This window comes from Dendrobates tinctorius, unplaced genomic scaffold, assembly GCF_039654945.1.
Source record: "Dendrobates tinctorius isolate UK_male_01 unplaced genomic scaffold, ASM3965494v1 ptg000003l, whole genome shotgun sequence".
In the NCBI taxonomy this organism is placed as follows: domain Eukaryota; kingdom Metazoa; phylum Chordata; class Amphibia; order Anura; family Dendrobatidae; genus Dendrobates; species Dendrobates tinctorius.
This window is the reverse complement of record NW_027361671.1, coordinates 3,021,804-3,042,668: the sequence shown is the minus strand read 5'-3', so window position 1 is coordinate 3,042,668 and position 20,865 is coordinate 3,021,804. Positions and strand designations below refer to the sequence as shown.

At 46.7% G+C, this 20,865-nt stretch overlaps 1 protein-coding gene across 2 annotated transcripts in view; it reads left to right on the top strand.

The window, feature by feature from the left end:
• Window positions 1–2,771: 2,771 nt before the first annotated feature.
• ACOT12 (acyl-CoA thioesterase 12) overlaps window positions 2,772–20,865 on the top strand; it is a 76,004-nt gene continuing 57,910 nt past the window's right edge. The window contains exons 1-3 of one of the 2 annotated variants that reach the window (XM_073582057.1): window positions 2,772–3,138; window positions 10,779–11,029; window positions 12,707–12,776. In XM_073582057.1, coding sequence (XP_073438158.1) covers window positions 3,107–3,138; window positions 10,779–11,029; window positions 12,707–12,776 — 353 coding nt within the window. In that variant the 5' untranslated portion in view covers window positions 2,772–3,106. Of the gene's footprint in view, window positions 3,139–10,674; window positions 11,030–12,706; window positions 12,777–20,865 lie in introns of those variants that run through there. The other variant, XM_073581971.1, reaches the window with a different exon arrangement.

Below are 20,865 nucleotides of genomic sequence, written 5' to 3'. Positions count from 1 at the left end.
AAAAAAAACAATTAGGCTGAGGGCACACTGTGTATATGCATTTAGCCAACTGTATAGATCAGGAGCGTAACGTTCCCAATTCCATGGGGATTCATCAGTTGGATGCCTAATGTGAGTTCTTTCGGCCTTTGGCAGATTGGGGTCTGCATACGGTTTGTTCTGTTGTGTATTAGAGTGCAGCAGCCTTCTCTTTCCCATAGATTACGCTCATAAGAGAGAATTAAAAACATCTAAATTTAATCTAGAAAACAAAGACAATTTTACATCTGTAATTTCATCTGTTTTTATATATTAGCATGCTATAGGAAACAGTTTTTGGTCTTGTAAATTTAATATTAAGAATTTCAGTGTAGCTGTAAAATCCAATGCTGTATGTATGATCCGTATGGGATTCAATTTTTGGGGTGGACCCATAGACTTGAATAGTTGAGTCTCATCAATAATGAATGTACAAGTATATGCTGCAATTTTTTCACACTGAATGTCGCCAATGTGCATGCATCCGACAGTGAGCACAAACACACTGGGCACAAAAACAGTGGGCATAAACACAGCAGGCACAAACGCAGCGAGCACCAACACACTGGGCACAAACACAGCAGGCACAAAGACACTGGGCACAAACACAGCAGGCACAAAGACACTGGGCACAAACACACTGGGCACAAACACAGCAGGCACAAAGACACTGGGCACAAACACAGCAGGCACAAGGACACTGGGCACAAACACAGCAGGCACAAGGACACTGGGCACAAACACAGCAGGCACAAGGACACTGGGCACAAACACAGCAGGCACAAGGACACTGGGCACAAACACAGCAGGCACAAAGACACTGAGCACAAACACAGCAGGCACAAAGACACTGGGCACAAACACAGCAGGCACAAGGACACTGGGCACAAACACAGCAGGCACAAAGACACTGGGCACAAACACAGCAGGCACAAGGACACTGGGCACAAACAGCAGGCACAAGGACACTGGGCACAAACACAGCAGGCACAAAGACACTGGGCACCAACACAGTGGGCACCAACACACTGGGCACAAAGACACTGGGCACAAACACAGCAGACACAAAGACACTAGGCACAAACACTGGACACCAACACACTGGGCACAAACACAGCAGGCACAAAGACACTAGGCACAAACACAGCAGGCACAAACACTGGGCACAAAGACACGGCACAAATACAGCAGGCACAAACACACTGGGCACAAACATGGCAGGCACAAACACTGGGCACAAAGACACTGGGCTCAAACACAGCAGGCACAAAGACACTGGGCACAAACACTGTGTACCTAGCTTTAGGTTAAATTCCCACAATGAGATTATGGTGAGTTTTTGACATTGCATATTTTCACTGCTACGTTATTCATATTGTGCCGTTTTCTCTGAGGTCTTTTCTCCATTGGTAATCCGTCTGATGAAGGTTTTAAGCTACAGACCGAAATGTCATGTTTGTTGCATTTTCTAACAACTCACATTCTCCATGTGCATCACACAAGTCCCAGATCTCATTTATAAGTTGTTCATGGAGTGGTATCCTACCTGAGCACTTCATTAGGTCACATTCACACAGACAGTATTTGGTCATTATTTTACCTCAGTATTTGTTCCATTCCTGGCTGTGACTTATTAATACTGATGGAAAATACTGAACAAATTTTCAAAGTGTGAACGTGGCCATAGACTGCATTCACATGTTCTTGTTTGTTGAGTTCAGGCAAGAGATCCTTATTATTTTTGGTTTCATCATAAAACAGCTCAGTGAACATGATCAAAACAGAGTTGCCTTTTTTCTTCAATTCTATCCTCCAGGAATGTTTTTCTAGTTTTCAATACGCTATACAGCATCATTTACTAGACATAAATGATGCCACTTTTTTTTTTTGCTGCATCTTGGCCATAATGCAGTGGCAACACGTAAAGTAAGGCCGGGGTCACACTAACCGACGCAAAATACGGTCAGTATTTTACATGCGTAATACAGATGAATGACCCCTAAACAGTGCTCCGTATGTCATCCGTAATCAAGGTGTGGTCGCGTATTTTGCGCATGTAAACATCCGTATGTAATCCGTATCCCATCCGTATGGCGAGATTTTCTCGCAGGCTTGCAAAATGGACATATAATGGAGCCCTATGACAGGTTTTATAACACAAACCAAAGAATAGATATAGACACATAGAATGCATATATATATGTATTCTATGTGTCTATATCTATTCTTTCGTTTCTTTATTAAACCTGTCAGTGTGAGTTTACTGTATAGCGCACTGAGTTGCCGGCTTTGCTAAAAGACACCGGGTGCGTATTTCTCGCAAGTCACATGTGTGGTCCGTGTGTAATCCATATTTTTTGCGCACCCATAGACTTGCATTGGCGTATTACGGGCGTAGTACGCTGACAATCGCAGCATGCTGCGATGGGCGCGGAGCGTAGAATACGCATGAGAAATATACGCCTGGTGCGAGGGACCCCATAGAGAATCATTGGTCCGTGTCTAATGCGTGCTTTTAGCGCCTCTCACTCGGCCGTATTCCTCGCCAGTGTGACCCCGGCCTTAGCCTAAAAATGGTAAAAAAAAATTAGGCCAATAACATTACATACTTCTTCTATACAGCAGTGCCTTTTCTTAGGCCAGGTTTTGTGGCTCTCCGCTCCTCACAGGTGGACCAGTCATTACTCCAGTCAGTGATTACCACATGTGGATTGTTGGAGTTTGATATAAGGCTGTATGGAGACTATGTGGAGGGTTTGACACCTTGTGTTGACTAACTGGATTTTTTTCTTTCTTCTTCTCGTCAGTTACCAAGACAGGCCATATTTGAGGTGCTCTGGAGGTTTTACGGTGTCTCTCACTCCCAAATAATTTCTGTTTTATGGCCTGTTGTGGTAACTGGGGAGAAATTTGAGGAACTGGGCCTCAGGATTAGATGACTCCTTGACCTTCTGTGTATTTAATCCAGTGTTCCTAGGGAAAAGCACATTGTTCCATTCAAAGGTGTGGGGTCCTGCAATAAAGAGGTGGTGTAACTGGCACAAGATGTAAATGAAACAGAAGAAAAATCACTGCTCAAGGAAAGAAAATGGACTGGAGGCTCCCACTTATGGGTGGAAGGTAACGTAGAGCTGTTGGTTTACGTACAGATTAGTGTATCTGAAAGGACTCTGCTTTTAGCTGTGAGTTAGTGCTCCTCCTATATCATCATGAGCAGATTGTGGCTGTGTATTATATACGCTATGTAATTTAATACTTTTAAAAACCTGGGAATTTCTCGATTTTGTTCTTTAGATTATTTTTCTTCCCATTCTCTTTGAAGAACCATAAAAAAAAAAATTTCTGCTGACCGCTATATTTAAGGGGTTTTTTTATTAGGTGAGATGAATAGTAGTTTTTAATGACACCACTCACTTTATCATATAATGTAATGAAAAAGTGTGAAAATTCTAAGTACGGTGAAGTGATGAAAACATGAAATTCAGCCATTTTTGACTCTTGACATTCACTGTGCAGTAATAACGAGTTGACAACCTTAGGCTATGTGCGCATGTTGCGGATTTGCCTGGGGAAATTTCTGTGCAGACTCTGCATCTCTTGGCAATTACGTGCATTTTTTATGCAGATTTCTTAGCTCATCAAAGATGTACTACTATTAAAAAAAAAAAAAAATTGCTTTCTCAAGTCCTTCCTCCATTGTTATGTTTCAATCAAGATTGGCTCTATTTTTGATTCTCTGCCCACACACTCTTCCTCCTGATTTATTTGCATTTTAAAAATCCACTGCGGTTTTTCAGCCAAATCCGCATGAAATCCGCAAACACTTTTACACCTGCGGATTTGTTGTGTATTTGAGTGCCTCAATGGAAGTAAATGGGGGCGGGAAACGCTGCAGGTCCTCACAAAGAATTGACATGCTGTGGAAAATAAAGCGAATCAGGATGGAATTTTCTGCAGCATGTGCACTTCAATTTTGGATTCCCAATTTTTTAACCTTGCTTGAACACTCATTTGAAGACTCCGTGCAGAAAAACCACTGCGGATCCGTAACAATTACGCAACGTGTGTACATAGCCTTATTCTTCATGATCACGTATGATCATGGCAATACAAATGTAAACCTTGTTGGGTGTGTTGTTTTTTTGTTTTCCATTTGAGTTGTCCGTTTGACATCTGTAAGTTTATTTCTTTTTTCCTGTAAGAAAGCTTGTTTTTTTATGTGCCAAGCTGTAGTTTTTTGTTTATTCCTCTTTAGGGCACATAAGATCTTTTGACTGCTTTTTGTGTCTTTATTTGGATAAGTGCATCGAATGAAAGATGGCAATTTTATGCTCCTTCACGACATGCACCATACATGTACGGAGCATGTCGTGCCCCTTCCCTTTTGATGTGGGCTCCGGTGGTGAGCCCACATCTTTCCCGGCACATGTCAGCTGTGTTGACCAGCAGAAATGTGACCCTAACAGCCGTGGGTGGAATCGTGATCCACTGGTGGCTGTTAAGCCGTTAAATGCCGTTGTCAATCTCTGACAGCAACATTTAATGTGGTTGCGCCGGAAGGGCGTCACCAATCCCACCCATCGCCACCCGTGTCACATGACTGCGGGTCGCCAGGAAACCCCTGTGGTTGTCATTGTCGGATTGCTATGAGCGCCGCCCAGTGGTTGGGGCTCATAGCAAGTGAGCAATTTTGCTACTCACAGGTGATCTGATCATCGTCTGTGTGTTGCAGAGGTGATCAGACAACTGCAGCTTCAAGTCTCCCATGGAGACTATTGAGGTATGTAAAAGAAAAGTTTTTAAAAATATTAAAAATTTAAGTTCAAATCACCCCCCATTCACCCCATTCAAAATAAAACAATTAAAAATTAAATAAAAAATACACATTTGGTATCGCCGCGTTCAGAACTGCCCGATCTATCAAGGTATAAAAATAATTAATCCAATCAGTAAACGCCGTAGAAAGTCAAAATGCCAGAATTACGTTTTTTCCTAGCACCCATGACAGCACCCTATGAGAGAGGGGATCCGCCCCACAAGGACAGGGAACCTTTAAGTTAAAAAGGGCGGCTCCTCTCTCCGTATCAGTGGTTTCCTGTCCTTGTAGGGCGGAACCTTGTACCTGATGGCGGCAGCGGCAAGTGCTGTAGAAGATGGAAGAAAGGAGGATCCCAGGCCTGGGCCAGTCGGCTGCAGCAGGGCACCGTCTCTGCTTTCGGCCTGTGCCCTGGAAGTGCCACGGGGGGCCCGATGGGGTCTTGGGCGTGAGCCGGCAGGTGTCGGCGGCGCCAGCACTGCATGGTGGCCAGCATCCCTGCGTCCCGGCGCATTGCCAGAGCGTGGCTGGAAACAGGAAGTTGTGCTCGGATGACGTGGCCGGGACCTTTGCACTTGGGGAACCTGGGTAGCGGAACCGGAAGTGCGGGGGACACCGGCCAGCGGATCCCCGTGCATGTAGGTACTTAAGGATGGACCGACGGCCAGGCAGGGGCACACACGCAAGATGGAGGCACAGCAGAGCCCACAGCAGCAGCACAGAGGATCACCAAAGGATCAGTCACAGCGTTCTTGGCACCAAGAAGGAAGTACGGACCGATCCAGTGGCACACACAGGTCCAGTGATTCCAGGCGGCACAGCTTCACCAAGATGAAAAGTTCCACGGTCCCTAAAGAGACCCTTTGGATGACACCCAGCCTCCTGTACCAGTACCCTTTATTTGTTGGGAGTGGTGAGTGAGCTACGAGAATGCCATTTGTTAATGCAGGCCTCTCTCCTCTCTCCCCTTCTCCCCCTGTTTTCTATATGGCCTTATGTTAGGAGTTCCCTAGGAAACGTACAGGGAAAGCAAAGCATAGGGAATGTGCTTTATGTGGGTGGGGTCTGGACAGTGCATTGCCCAAGAAGTTATGTCATCCGTCTCTGGACGACCTTTTGGAAAAGGCCGCTGACAATACAAAAGGTTTTCCTAAGCCTCCCTTTTCTTCCTTTATGCAGTCCTTTTGGAGGAAAAAGTTTGACAGGAAGAGGGGGGTCCATGGATCAAGGGAAACGTGACGATAGTCGGAAAAGATCCAAAGGGTTCCTGTTTGGCTTTTCCTCCCGAAGAGATTGGAAGTCCCCCAAATGACTCTCTCCCAGGTGGGGGGAAGGCTCTCCCACTTCCTTCCAGCCTGGGAGAAAATATCAGCCAGCCTCTGGATTCTCAACAGGTTTATCGTCATGGCCCATTGGGCGTCTGTCACAGAACGGACCACTCTAGAGACAGAGGTTTTCGGCCTCTTCCGGAAAAAGGTAATCTAATATGTACCAGTAGAGGAGCAGGGGGAAGGCTTCTATTCTCTTCTGTTCCTAATAAAGAAACCGGATGGCTCTTTCAGGACCATCTTAAATTTGAGAGGCCTGAACAGATATTTAAGAATTCCAAAATTCAAGATGGAATCGATAAGGTTGAAAAATCAGCTACTCTTCCCAGGCTGTTATATGGCTGACCTGGACTTAAAGGACGCGTATTATCATGTGCCAATTCATACAGCATTCAGGAAATTTCTCAGGGTGGTGGTACCAGTGTGCGGCACAGTGAAACATCTTCAGTACAGAGCCGCTCCCCTTTGGGTTGGCGGAGGCCCCTCGGGTTTTTACAAAACTGATAGCGGGAGTGACTGCTCACCTGAGAGACAGTCTATTTCCTGATAGTGGGGCGCTCCTTTGCTCATTGCCATAGTCAAATGGGGGACATAGTCACCATTTTAAGAGACTTAGGATGGTGTTTGTAACCGTGATCTTTTATTTTTTTTTCCAGGTTTAGCCACAGATGACACAGATCTTTTTGGGGCTCTTACTCAACTCCCACTGGCAGGAATGCAGTTTGCAAGAGGAGAAAAAAAAGAAGTTATTCAATCTCATCTCCAGGACAATAAAAAAATCCAATACGGACTCTCAGAAGTACTATGTCGCTCGTAGGCTCCCTAGTATCCCGGCAGTGAAGTGGGCCCAGATCCATTTGAGAGACTTGCAAGAATTCATCCTAGAGAGTCAGCGTCTGTTACAGGGACATCTAGACAGTACGCTAATTCTGCCACGGGAAGTCGTGTATTCTCTCTGTTGGTGGTTGAGGATAAAAACTATTCAGGAGGGAGTCCCTTGGTTTCCTCACATCTCCAAAGTAGTTACCACAATTTCCAGCCCCAGGGGGTGGGGGGCATATTTGGAAAGCCACCTGGTTAAGGGGACATGGTCACGGTTAGAGAAGGGAGACTCCTCGAATATGTTGGAACTTCTGGCAGTAGAGAATGCGCTACAGACTCTTCTGCCATTCCTGCAAGGCCGCCATGTAAAGATACTGTTGGACAATCAGGTCACAGTAGCGTATGTGAACCATCGGGGGGTACACGTTCCCTGGCCCTATTGCCAGTAACCAAACGGATTTTAAAATTGGCAGAAGCCAACATGAGAGAGACAATGTGAAATCAAATTTTCTAAGCCGCAGGCCGCTGTTGCAGGTAGAATACTCCCTCAAGTCGGCGGTGTTCAAGCAGTTAGTGGAGATGTGGGGAGAACCAGAGATCGACCTGTTTGCCACCAGACAGAACACCAAGGTGGAGAAATTCTGCTCCCTGAACCCAAGAGATAATCCCTATGTGATAGACACCTTCTGGATCAGATGGAAGTTTTCCCTAGCATATGCCTTTCCCCCAATCTGTCTGATACCAGTAGTCCTCAGGAAGATCAGGCAGTAAGGACGAGAATAATACTCGTAGCTCCCTTTTGGCCCAATAGGCCCTGTTTTTTCTGAAATATGTCAGCCATGGATGCCTGGATCCTTCCGGAGATCCCGGAGGTCCCAGACCTTCTAGCTCAAGGACTCGTGCTTCATCCTCAGGTATCTGGGCTGCACTTGACAGCCTAGAACTTAAGAGGTCGGTGCTAGGGGGGTAAGGGATTCTCAGATAACCTGATTTCCACCTTGCTTGCTCATAGGAAACCAGTTACAAGGATTTATGGTAGTTCTTTGGAAGAGCTTTTTATCTTCTACAGGGTGTTCTCCAAAAGGGAAGGTGCCCCTGAGGGAGATTCTGGAATTCCTTCAGAGAGGGCGAGATCGGGGCCTAGCACTAAGCACGTTGAAGGTTCAGTTGTCAGTATTGGGGGCACTTTATAACTACAACTTAGCAGGTAACCGGTGGGTAGTTAGTTGCATCAAGGCCTGCACTAGATCCAGAAGAGCCCCGATAGCCAGAGTCCCTCCGTGGGACTTGAATCTGGTCCTAAATGCTTTGACCGAACCCCCTTTTGAGCCATTAGTAGATGCATCCATAAAACTGGTTTCCTTTAAGACCATACTCCTGGTGGCCCTTACGTCAGCACGCAGAATTGGGGTCTTACAGGCCCTTTCAGCAGATCCTCCTTTTACAGTCATAATGGATGATAGAGTAGTCTTGAAGCCCAATCCAGCCTATTTGCCCAAAATGGTGTTGAGATTCCATAGATCGCAAGACATATCCCTACCTTCCTTCTGTCCTGACTCAAAAAATGATAGGGAAAAGAGATTTCATACCCTAGATGTCAGGAGGTGCCTCCTTCACTATTTGCAGGCAACAGAATCTTGTAGGAAGGATAGGGCTCTGTTTATCTCCTTCCAGGGTGCTAGAAAGGGGATGGGAGCCTCGAATGGTACCCTGTCCAGGTGGATAAGGGAAGCGATCAAGTTGGCCTGTGTGTATGTGGGAAGATCGATCCCGGATGATTTGACGGCTCATTCTACAAAAGCAATGGCGGCCTCCTGGGAAGAGGGCAGAGGTGTCTATCAAGCAGATCTGTAAGGCGGCTACGTGGTCATCACCTTCCACCTGCTATTGACTAGATCTGTCTGCCTCTTCTGATTCAACGTTTGGGAGAAGGGTTCTACAAGCTGTGGTCCCTCCCTGTAATTCTCTCGTAGGGTGCTGTCATGGGTGCTAGGAAAACACGGGTATTACTTACCGGTAATGTTTTTTTACGAAGCCCATGACAGCGCTTTGGTTGGTGGGTCATTGTATATAGTTCCACTTAAAGTGAGATTAAGAATAAGTTGGTATAGTCAATGAAGTTATATAAATGTATTTGTGTGTACACTAACTGGAGGCCCTCTCAAGCTCTGTAAACCACTCATGTGGAGAGAGGAGCCTCCCTTTTTATCTTAAAGGTTCCCTGTCCTTGTGGTGCAGATCCCCTCTCTCATAGGATGCTGTCATGGGCTTCGTAAAAACACATTACCAGTAAGAAATACCCGTGTTTTTGGTCACCACAACATTGCATTAAAATGCAATAACGGGTGACCAAAAGATCGTATCTGCAACAAAATAGTATCATTAAAAACGTTAGCTCAGCGAGAAAAAATAAGCCCTCACCAAGCCCTAGATCGGAAAAATTGAGATGCCACAGGTCTCAGAAAATGTTGCAATTTTATTTATTTTTTTTTTAAACAAACTTTGGAATTTTTTTCACCATTTGAATAAAAAACAACCTAGTCCGCCACCGCCCCCAGCCCTCTCTTCCCAGCGCTGTCTCTCAATAGGGTGTACATGGGGCAAGATCTGTCAATCACCTTAAAAATGGCTGTATCCTCAAAGTATATTAACTCTGAAACACCGGAACGTTTCGTAGCACTATATCCCTGGCTGCGATTCATCCTGTCAGAGGTTTGGGCAGCATGAATGGGGGTTCCCTTTATTGCTTGATGTCGGGTGAGAGTATTTCTGCACAATTCCTTTTTAGGTGCTTCTATTGCGTTAATATCCTCCCTCTTTCTGGTAATGTCAGTCTTTAGTGTGAGAGACTTGCCAAAAGGGGAAACCTATAAAACTGTAATATAAAAGCCATCTTTGGCCCATAGCAACCAATCACAACGCAGCTTCCATTTTGTATTCTGCACGTTAAAATAAACTGTTGCCAATAACTAATAACAGCTTTAATTTTTCGACCAGTTCAATAATCTGACCCATTGAATGTTGCCGCACTTGGCTTGTGAACTTTACACAGATTGCACTGTAAAACCTGTTATTTCTAAGGGTTTATTCTGATGTAGTGTTTGGGCCGAGGCTGTGCTATGAATGTATCTATAAAACCACCCATCAACCACAACAGGTCCTATCCGCAAGCTGTGACTCCGATAATGCGCCGCATGCCCTCATCACAACGAGGTTTTTTGGTTAATGGCCTCTTTACACTGATTGCACCGCAGCGCATGTTTTCTGAGATACGGTATATTAGGATATTTATGCCATAGTATAAATACACTGTGCTCTCATATTCTAGGGTTTTTTGGTATAGTATAACATTGCACTCTGTGTTTGGGACTTATGTACTTTAGTTTTAGTAGTGATTTGGTGTATTGTACAGAATACCATCGCTGGGTGCTGTAGTATTCCTTGATCTTGTGAGTATGCTCCTCTGATGAGCTGAGCATTACTGAGAAGTGTGAGAATGGAAGGCAAGGTGTGGTTACATGCCACCTGGGCAAGCTGCCAGCCTGCTCCTATGACCCTGGGACTGTGGTTCACTCATGTGACCCCACAGGCTGTGCACTTTGTATCAGCTGAGACATGAAAGGCACCTGCTGGAAAGTGTGCACTGCCAGTACCTGCTGCACAAGTGCCTGCACCCTCCAGCTCTGCCTGCCATTCTTAGGTTACATGCCACTCAGCAGCCCGGCCGGCCTGACCCTCCCCACACTCCTCCTGCTCGCTGCACACTTGGCATTGTGTCTTCTTGCCGTTCACAGATCCCGGACCCGGCTCCCGGACCCCAGGCAGCTCCTGCAGAGGTTAGTGTCAGTGACCCGCATGCTGCTCTCTGGGGACCCGGCTGATGCAGCAGGTGACACCCGGAGAGAGGGCTCAGCCCTGACATCTGGCTACGAGATGGGTGAAGTCCAGATGTGCCACACGGTCTACCCCTGGCACTCCAACCACCTGGGTGAGCTGAGTGCTGGACAGCTCCTCACCTGGATTGATACCACAGCCTGTCTGGCAGGTAGGAATAGGAGCACTGCTCTTTCTTCAGAAATGAAAACTGCTTCTGTAAAAAAATATCATTGGGGTGATGTCTTATTTCAAAGTGAATACTATTTAGCCTAATCTTGTTCTAGTCTTAACTTTTTTTTTTTCCTCCATCAAAACAGTGTCACACTAGTCTGTGGGCTGAGTCTGGTATCGCAAAACTTCTGGGGGGGGGGGGGGGGAAGACCCTATCTAATCTTTTTCTAATCCAAGAAAATCCTATTAATGATCTCTATGAAGTTTCAGAAGGAATAATGAGGCAGAACTGATGCAGCAGAAAGCCATTAACAAAATAGTTGTTGGGACACAACGGTGCTGTCCAGCTGAAACACCCTGATTTTAACTGGATCAGGTTTTTTTAAGATTTTAAGTTTTAGAGAAAATTGATCTGTTAAACAGCCATGCATTCTCTTTCATTTGAAACTGACCCAATAACCAAAAAATGGATCCTTTTCAAACCAAAGGAAAAACAGATGGTTGGTTACCTAATGGATCAATTTCCCATAGTCTTCAATGTAAAAAAAATCCATCCAAAATCCGTTTGTTTTTTTATCAGACAAAAAAACATTTTCTGCACTGTTTGGTCGCTGCTACTACTGCACAAGTGCACATAGCCTAATTCTATGGTAAGGAGGTGACTGACTGAAGGCTATGTAGCATTTGATCTAACAGTCCACTGCATCTAAAATAAAAAAAAGCAAAGCTTGCAAAAGATTTAATGACAAATTATCATTAGTATCTATGTAAGCCTGTATGTCCCCTCTTTACGGATAGCATTCTGGTCCCTACTTTATTGTTCACCTATCAAATGAATGTTTTCCAGAAGTGGAGAAAGGATGGGAGGAAGGACTGTAGAACAAAAAATGCTGTAAATGTGGATTTGCCCTTTCAAAGTGTTTTCCCGGTTATGCCAAGATATGCCATAAATATAATAGATGTGGTTCCCACTCATGGGACTGATCCCCGAGCCCTAAGCGTGTGGATATTGAGCATCGCTGGGCTGTTTTCAGAACTCCCGTTGTAGTGAATGAGAGCCGAGCAAGACAGGAGTGCGGGGCCACCGTTCTGGAGACTGATGCAAGTTCTAGAAGAGGGACCTAATCTATCAGAAATTTATGGCGCACCTTTTTGATATGCCATAAATGTCTTAAATTGGAATAATCCTTAAGGGGATATTTGATTGTGGGTGCCTGAGTTTCCTATTGCACCTTTTGAAGGTTCTAACTTTGATTTGCTATGGGGCATAGGAACGATTGAAACATTTGTAAATCCTCTGAAGTAAAGTTTCCGACAGTCTAAAGTTGATCAGATTTCTTTCAGCAACGCTCAATTAGTATTTTATCCAACTTTTTCTCAGTTCCTAACAAATAGGTGGAAATGTTTTTTATTTTATTTTGGCAAGGGAGTTTGTTGGATTAATGGTTAGATATATCCTTTATTCTTGGCTTTGCCAGTCAATTGTGACCGATTGTTGATAAATTTGTAGACAAGCGTTCCTCTGCCATAGTTGATTCCTGTTTCTTTTGTATGATGATATTGTTCTCTAAATGAATTATATTCTTTCTGGTAATATGATTTGTTCATAAGGTATTATTGTTATTGTGTCTCATGTCTGCTTTTTTTCTTTTTTTTTTTTTTTTTTTTTTTCCAGCTGAAAGGCATGCCGGTGTGGCTTGTGTTACTGCATCTGTGGATGATATACAGATTGAAGAGACAGCCAGGTACTGGTCCTAAAGTCTCCAATAAGAGCAAGCTTACCTTTATAATCTCTGGTTGCTATTAGATTTTTATTGCTGTAAAGATCAAGGTTCGTTGGAGGGGGGAAAAAAGCTTGTCAAACATCTGTCTAATGACTATATGTAATGAGTGTAAACTCTGCTTATAATGGATAGGATTCATTAAAAGTGTTGTCTTAAAAAAATCAATTTAAATGTTTGAACTATAAATATAGGGCCCTGTTCATCAAAGTAAAAAGCTGTGAAGAGTAGCCAAATTGTAACTCGTTGCGAAGCTGCGTTAAAATTTTCCTTATGGTGTTTTCACGCCATTTTTTCCCTGCTCTGACAAAGAGGGTAGAGCTGGGACATGACGTGGGTAACATCCACTCCTCAAATTCGTGGCGTTATTTACGCCACAAATCTTATTCCATTCACTATGACAACCACTCATCAGACACTTCTAATTCATTAAGAGGCCCACTCCTCTTCATAAAGCAAAGATTGACAACATCAGAGAAAGCTTCGGCCTACAGTCTCCACTGCCCCTCCTTGTAACTACTCAGCCCTCTTCTTCCAAAACCAGCTTCTCTGTCATTACAGAAGATAAACTTTCCTTTCTACTCTCCAGATCACATCTCAACACCTGTGCACTTGACCTGATCCCAAACCTCACCACAGTATTCATTCCAACCCTAACCCGTTTCTACAACCTATCACTAACAACTGGTGTCTTTCCCTCATGCTTTAAACATGCCTTGAATCACACCCATGCTCAAAAACCCTTCCTTGACCCATCTTCTGTGCCGCGGCTCCTGGATACCCGAGGTTTACATTAGAAACCAGTGTCGCTGGTCCTGATCGCTGAGGCTGTCTAACGATGTCCCAGCGATCTCATCCATGTCGGATCGTTGGTGGGATCGCTGGGACATAGTTATGTGTAACGGGGGCTTAAGGTCCCAGTCTGTAGTCTTAAACGTACCCGCCTCCGTTCTCACCTATTGGCGCAGCTCCATTCTTGCTGTCATCCTTGTGACTGCAGATTCTGGCGGGCAGGAAGCCACAGGCACAAGCTCTACATGAAAGTCTGAGAGCCAGAGTGGGGCTTTTGTAGACTGGCGTTGAAAAATGACCTCCGGTTCACTTCTTAAAATACTGGAGCGATCTGGCAGGTCACAAACTGAAGTCCGATGGGAGCAGCAGCAATAGAAGGTGAAGATGTCAGCAGGTAAGTATAGGACCAGGTGTGGGAAGCACCACTCCAGCACTACAATGAAAGGAAAATGCTGGAGTGGTGCTTTAAAGGAAATCTGTATGCAACTAAAAAAAGGAATGATTGCCCTATAAATAATCAAAAAATACAAGCAGTGCTGCATACAATGTAGCAAAGCAATTATATACAGTAGACGAGAATAAAGCCACATTAAATAGTCTGCACAGACTCCATTTAATGTGGCTCTTATCTACTTAAAGGAAAATTGTCACCATGTTTTTGCCACCTTATCTGCGATCAGCTTGATGGTTGGGCAGAGATCCTGATTTCAGCAATGTCTCTTGCCAAACTTCTGTTTGCAGTTTTGAAAAGATCAGTGGTTTTTTTTTTTTTTTTTTTTTCTGTTGAAGGTCTGCCCGTCTGATTGCTGAGCTCTGTATAACCCCAACCCCACCACTGTTTTCTGCCTACGCACAGTGTACACAAATATCTGTGACAGTGGTGTGGGTTGGGTTAGAAAGAGCTCATGAATTTAGAGGACTAAATAACAGCTGGTTTACTAATCCTCTAGTCATCTCTTGTTAAGTGAGCAGCCCAATAAGTGACACATTGCTGGAATGGGGGTCTCCATCTTGCCTTATGTTGCTCTTTGATTAGATGGCAAAAACCTGTTGACAGATTACCTTTATCTGGGAAGGGGATAACTTTACGAATTGGCACAAGCCTCTTTACTCCTTCCACACCAGAATTGTCAGGGTCCAAGTGGAGCTAGTTAGTGGCCATCAGTATTGTCAATGCCCTGACACATATTCGGATGCCCTGTCTTGCTCACTTTACATGAGGGAGTATGCCGGAGGAAAAGGACAGCAGTGGAGAAATCTGATCCTCCATCGTTTCCCTGACTTTTTTTGCCCACTAGTCCTGGCTTCCATTCTATTGATTCCCCACCATGTTTGGTGATTCATTACTTTATAGGCACGTAATTACACGATCATCTCCAGGTGTTACTGTCGCATTAGGCAGTCTCGTCATTTTCCCATGCTGTCACTATTGTCTATATTTAGTTGGCAGAATTCTCCGTGATGCCATTAGGAATTTCATTAGGAGATCATATGACGTGAACTCCCCTCCGACCATTGGTCCTCTTGTTGGAGGATTAGAAGACCCTGGCAGGAGACAGTGGAAAACTTCTCTCCGGCTTCTCTTGGCAGTGGCCTAGTTTCAGTCCAGGAACCTTCTCTATCTTCCTGACAAGAATTGTTCTGGGTTACAAGCTAAATGAATACTTTAAATGGACGGGAGCAGGGATAAGTAAATGATTTCAATAGATGTTCAGGGACGTTTCCGCCGCAAAAGCTTTCCCTTTATTAAGATGGATTGTGCGGCTTAGCAGGGAGTAGTGTTGCGCCACCCAATCTAGGCCAATTACATAAAATGTTCACGGGGTCTTTAGCTCTTCTGGTCTCCTTAGGTACAATAACTTCCCTCTGTTCAAAATCGAGTTCAGTTTTCATCTTTTTAGATTTTCTGTGTTCTCCTCCTAACAGTGATCTGTCAGTGTAATGTACAAAGACTGATGTGACTGTACCTGTCTGTCTGAGGGAAGCTTTATTATACAGAGGCGTAGCGTGAAGCTCTTGGGCAATAATGAAGAATCTTAAGGGTTGTTCTCATCTGAATTAAAGTCAATGCAATTCTCTCCAGCATCCGGATTGCTTGGATGGGAAAGCGGGTGCCCTGGTCCAGACTGTGCACCCCGATGCTGCGAGCACACGCAGCTTTGCTATGGCTGTATCGGGGAAGGTCTGATCCATCTATCTAAGCAGTACACAGAAGCTCTATAGAAAAGAGCATGAAAGTGCTGCGTTCCTTGCCTAGGAGACTTAAGACCATTGATGGACTACAGCAGTAAACTATGTAAGGAAAATCCCTCTGCTAAATTCCACTGTTGCTTGTTTGTAAGCTATTTTACCCATTTTGGATGATGAGACAACCTCTTTTAACAGCACCCCCACCATGCTATTTTATGTACCGTATCAGCATGGCTCCTGGGGTGCTCAGATGTCAAAGCACAGATGCAATTGCTCTATTTTACAACTTTAGCGATAAATCTCACAAAACGCTGAGTTAGGTTAGTAGGGGAATTGGAGTATTTAATGGGATTTTTGTATTGATGTCCTTTAGGATAAGTCATCAATATTTGATGGATGGGGATGCAACACCCGGTACACCTGACTATCAGCTGTTCCCATTTAAATAAATAAAAACAATTTATAAATTAGCGCATTTAAATTTTATGCACTTTGTTTATGGGAACCACTTACTGGGCTGTGTCTTGCTGTTTCATTACAATCAGTGTTTTATCAGCAGAAAGCTGTGATGTACTCGGCTCAACAACTCAGCTCTGCTAGATCTGCAGCTGAGAAAGCTGTGCTTGTATCACAGCTGCTGCACCCAATAAACTTAAGTGATACACTGCTGGAATAAGTGTCTGCTGGTAACTCGTGCTGCTGTCAGACTACATAACAAAACCCTGCTGACAGATTCCCTTTAAAAACCGGAAACAGGGATGGTAAATTGTCAGGAAAATGTAAGATCCAGGAAGGGGACATGCCCTACTTACATTAATGGGAATCTGTCACTCCCTGGGTCGTATATGACCTATTGATATGGGCATATAGGTGATAGAATTGTTAAATTAGTCGATGAGGGAAAATTATGATTAATTAAAGCTAGGGAGAGAAACCGTTGAAACAACCTTTGAAGCAGAGACTCCCTACTGTGGACAGGTGATTAAAACAGGATATCTGCTGGGGAAGAATGAAAGTAAGCTTAAGATCTGTTGATGCAGATTAGTCCAGGGCCTCATTTGTTCCCAGTGTGGGGAGGAGGACTCCCAGACAGTGAAAGGACAGGTACCCAGGGGACCGCCATCAGGGTTCCTGAGGGAACCATGCTGGGAGGACAGTAAAAGGAAAGACTTGACTGAAGTTGTCAGGGAAAAGGGGGCGGGGCAAGCTTAAAAGGAGCAGGGGGCGCACTGAAGTGGCAGTTGAGAGAGAGCAGGACAACAGACAGGAAGCCGTGTGAGACAGAGAGGACCGAGGGAGCAGACGGTGTGTTGTGGTGAGACCGATAGGGGCCTGTGAAAGGAAAGCTGCGGACTCACCGACTAGTGACACGTGAGAGACTTGCACCGGCGGCCACTCCCCGCATACAGTCACCTACAGCCATTCCCGCTGCTTCCCACCCTGTTGTGACAAGGCGGCTACCTCAGGTGACCGCTGCGACGACAGACCATTCCTTTACAGCGGTCAGGACACTGCCCCCCTGCCTTCTCCCACAGCTGCGGCCCTGTCATCACCGGCCCCAGGGGGCGCCACCTCACTACAGGTGGTAGTAGAGGCCCCCGTCCGGTTTGCTCAGGGACCCTGAGCAGAGGTTGGTGAATGGTTATATTTAGAGACTGCGTCATTACCGCACCCCCATCAGCACCGTTTCTTCAGGGCCTGTTGCGCCCCACCGGCACCGTTTCTTCAGGGCCTGTTGCGCCCCACCGGCACCGTTTCTTCAGGGCCTGTTGCGCCCCACCGGCACCGTTTCTTCAGGGCCTGTTGCGCCCCACCGGCACCGTTTCTTCAGGGCCTGTTGCGCCCCACCGGCACCGTTTCTTCAGGGCCTGTTGCGCCCCACCGGCACCGTTTCTTCAGGGCCTGTTGCGCCCCACCGGCACCGTTTCCTCAGGGCCTGTTGCGCCCCGTCGGCACCGTTTCCTCAGGGCCTGTTGTCCCCCACCGGCATTGTTTCTCCAGGGCCTGTTGCGCCCCACCGGTACAGTTTCTTTAGGTCCCGACGAGCCCAAACCTTCCCGGAAGATCGAGGCGTCAATGCAGCCGCATCAACGACCTCTAAGCAGCCGCATCTGCAATCCCGAGCGAAGCATGGAAGGATAAGTGGACTTTAGAAAATAAGTGTTATAGTTTGGCCATAATCTGGCCTCCGTCACCCGGACTAGCCGGGTTACTCGCAGTTACACAAAAAGTACTGTTTAGTTCATTGAGTCCCTGAGAGGACAGATTGCTTGTTCCCCCGTTTTCTGTTCAGTATAGCCCTAGTGACTTCAATTTATAAAAGTTTATTATACAAGTCATACCCTGTCTCGTGTCTCATCACTGCATCCTGAGAACCTGCTAAAACCCTACACTTGGCGTAGTCGGCAGGATGCAGTCTCCGAGCACAGACAGTGGTGCCCCAGATCAGGGTAGAGCTGTAAAATCTACAAATGATGAGGGTCCCCGTACCAGCATATCATTGGGGGCCATGCTGAACAACCTGCCTAGATTTTCCGGCTCCAATACTATGTTATGGAGCTGGACAGAGCAGATGTGGGGGCTCTTTCGGATGCACCCAATGACCCCTGATCTGGAGGCTGAGGTGGCACTGGACGGGGAGGCGCGGAGGTCAATGATGTTGAAACCTCCAGGTTACTGCAACACTTTTTTGAAAGTGTTACAGATAGTAGAACAGACCCATGGGGACCCTACTGATGTGGGAGAGTTAAGAACCCGTTTGTTTAGTCGGATGCAAGTAGAGGGGGAGACTATCACAGAGTATATGAATGTCCTCCAAGAATTGCATATGGCTATAGAAAGAAAGGATGGGGTAGGGGCAGGACCTGTTGACATTATGTGGCGCCCCTGAGGCTCAGTTGCCACAGAGGTACTGCACCTTCTCCTAAGGTGTAGTGCCCCACCATCCTGGTAAGTTGGGAGCTCCTCTCCACACTCCAACACCTACACCCGCACACAGGATAGTTCAGCAGAGCACCTTTTGTGTGTCCTTGCTTCGTAACACGAGATGTGCTGGGAGGTGGGTGGAGTTTAGATCCATATAAAAGGTTGGGAAGGTTTAGAATTACAGTTGGAGTGGAGTGGAGTTCAGATCAGTCTGACAGGAGGTCAGTCCCTTAGGGGAGTCAGGTGAAGGACAGTCAGTCAGGAGAGTCTGAGGACGGGTCCGAGGAGAAGGAGAGAGACGTAGAACTGTAACCTAAGCATCCATACGAAGGAGTAAAGAGAACAGAGAGGAGGAGTGGGTTGGATAGGAACCCTGCCTATAGGTTCTCAGTGCAAGGCCGGGGCCCGGTCCCCGAGGTTGTATGGACACTTATGGTTCTGCAGCAGCAGCAGACACCAGTGGAGTAGTTGGCTGTAAATGCACTACTCCCATTCAAGACTTGGGACACAACAGCAACACTGATAGAGAGCAGGGATCCAGGAGCATCCCCGAGCAGGCTACAGCTGTCTGTCATACAAGTAGAGTTCTAGGGACATCTAGACAGGAGGTATTCCAGGGTAACTACAAGGCGCATTGGAGTCGTCGTTCAGGAAAGGTACATGTTGGCGTGCGTGTTGGAGAGGAGAGCCCTGACTTGCCCGGGAGGGTGATTGAGTCTCTACCCCGGAGGACACGGCACGGAGGCAGGCACCAGTGTGTACCACAAACTGTGAGTAAAGCTTTGAAACTGCAAGCTCTGGTGTCCTCCATTCCTTCGTCGCTAACACCTTCAACACCGCTACATCTGGGTACCAGCATCCACACCATCCTGCACTTCTCCAGATTCATTGCACCTACACTGCCCTGGGACTATAGCTCCACCTGTGGGGAGCTACACCATCTTTGCTGCATCACACCATCAGTCCCAGCAGATCTGCACGCAGCGTTGGCTTAACATCTTACTTGCCAAACACCACAGGTGGCGTCACAAACTACTACATTCACCATTACTTGGGCGCCCAAGGCCACGGACCGGGTCACCGCCACCGCTGTGACACAACCTCCTGACACCGGCCCGGTACCGAGTACTCCACAGCCCTGGGAGGGTGACCCAATTACCCTACGTGACCTACTGGTGACTGGTTTGCGAGATCCATTAGTCAAACAGGCACTGCTGGAACAGATCAGAATGAATCCCCGAATAGATTTTTCAGAGGTGGGAAGTCGGGCACGTGCTTGAGAGCAGGAGCAGTGGATGGCTGTCACCGTGGGGAAAGTCCGTGGTGTGGAGGCCTCCGTGAATGCAGTCAAGGAACCTCAGTGGGTGGAAGAGAAGGTTGGTGATCGGTTATATTTAGAGACTGCGTCATTACTGCTCCCCCATCAGCACCGTTTCTTCAGGGCCTGTTGCGCCCCACCGGCATAGCTTCTTCACGGCCTGTTGCGCCCCATCTACACCGTTTCTTCAGGGCCTGTTGCGCCCCACCGGCATCGTTTCTTCAGGGCCTGTTGCGCCCCACCGGCATCGTTTCTTCAGGGCCTGTTGCGCCCCTCCGGCATCGTTTCTACAGGGCCTGTTGCGCCCCACCGGCATCGTTTATTCAGGGCCTGTTGCGCCCCACCGGCACCGTTTCTTCAGGGCCTGTTGCGCCCCACCGGCACCGTTTCTTCAGGGCCTGTTGCGCCCCACTGGCACCGCTTCTTCAGGGCCTGTTGCGCCCCACCAGCACCGTTTCTTCAGGGCCTGTTGCGCCCCACCGGCACCGTTTCTTCAGGGCCTGTTGCGCCCCACCGGCACCGTTTCTTCAGGGCCTGTTGCGCCCCACTGGCACCGCTTCTTCAGGGCCTGTTGCGCCCCACCGGCACCGTTTCCTCAGGGCCTGTTGTGCCCCACCGGCATTGTTTCTCCAGGGCCTGTTGCGCCCCACCGGTACAGTTTCTTCAGGTCCCGACGAGCCCAAACCTTCCCGGAAGATTGAGGCGTCAAGGCAGCCGCATCAACGACTTCTAAGCAGCCGCATCTGCAATCCCGAGCGACGCATGGAAGGATAAGTGGACTTTAGAAAATAAGTGTTATAGTTTGGCCATAATCTGGCCTCCGTCACC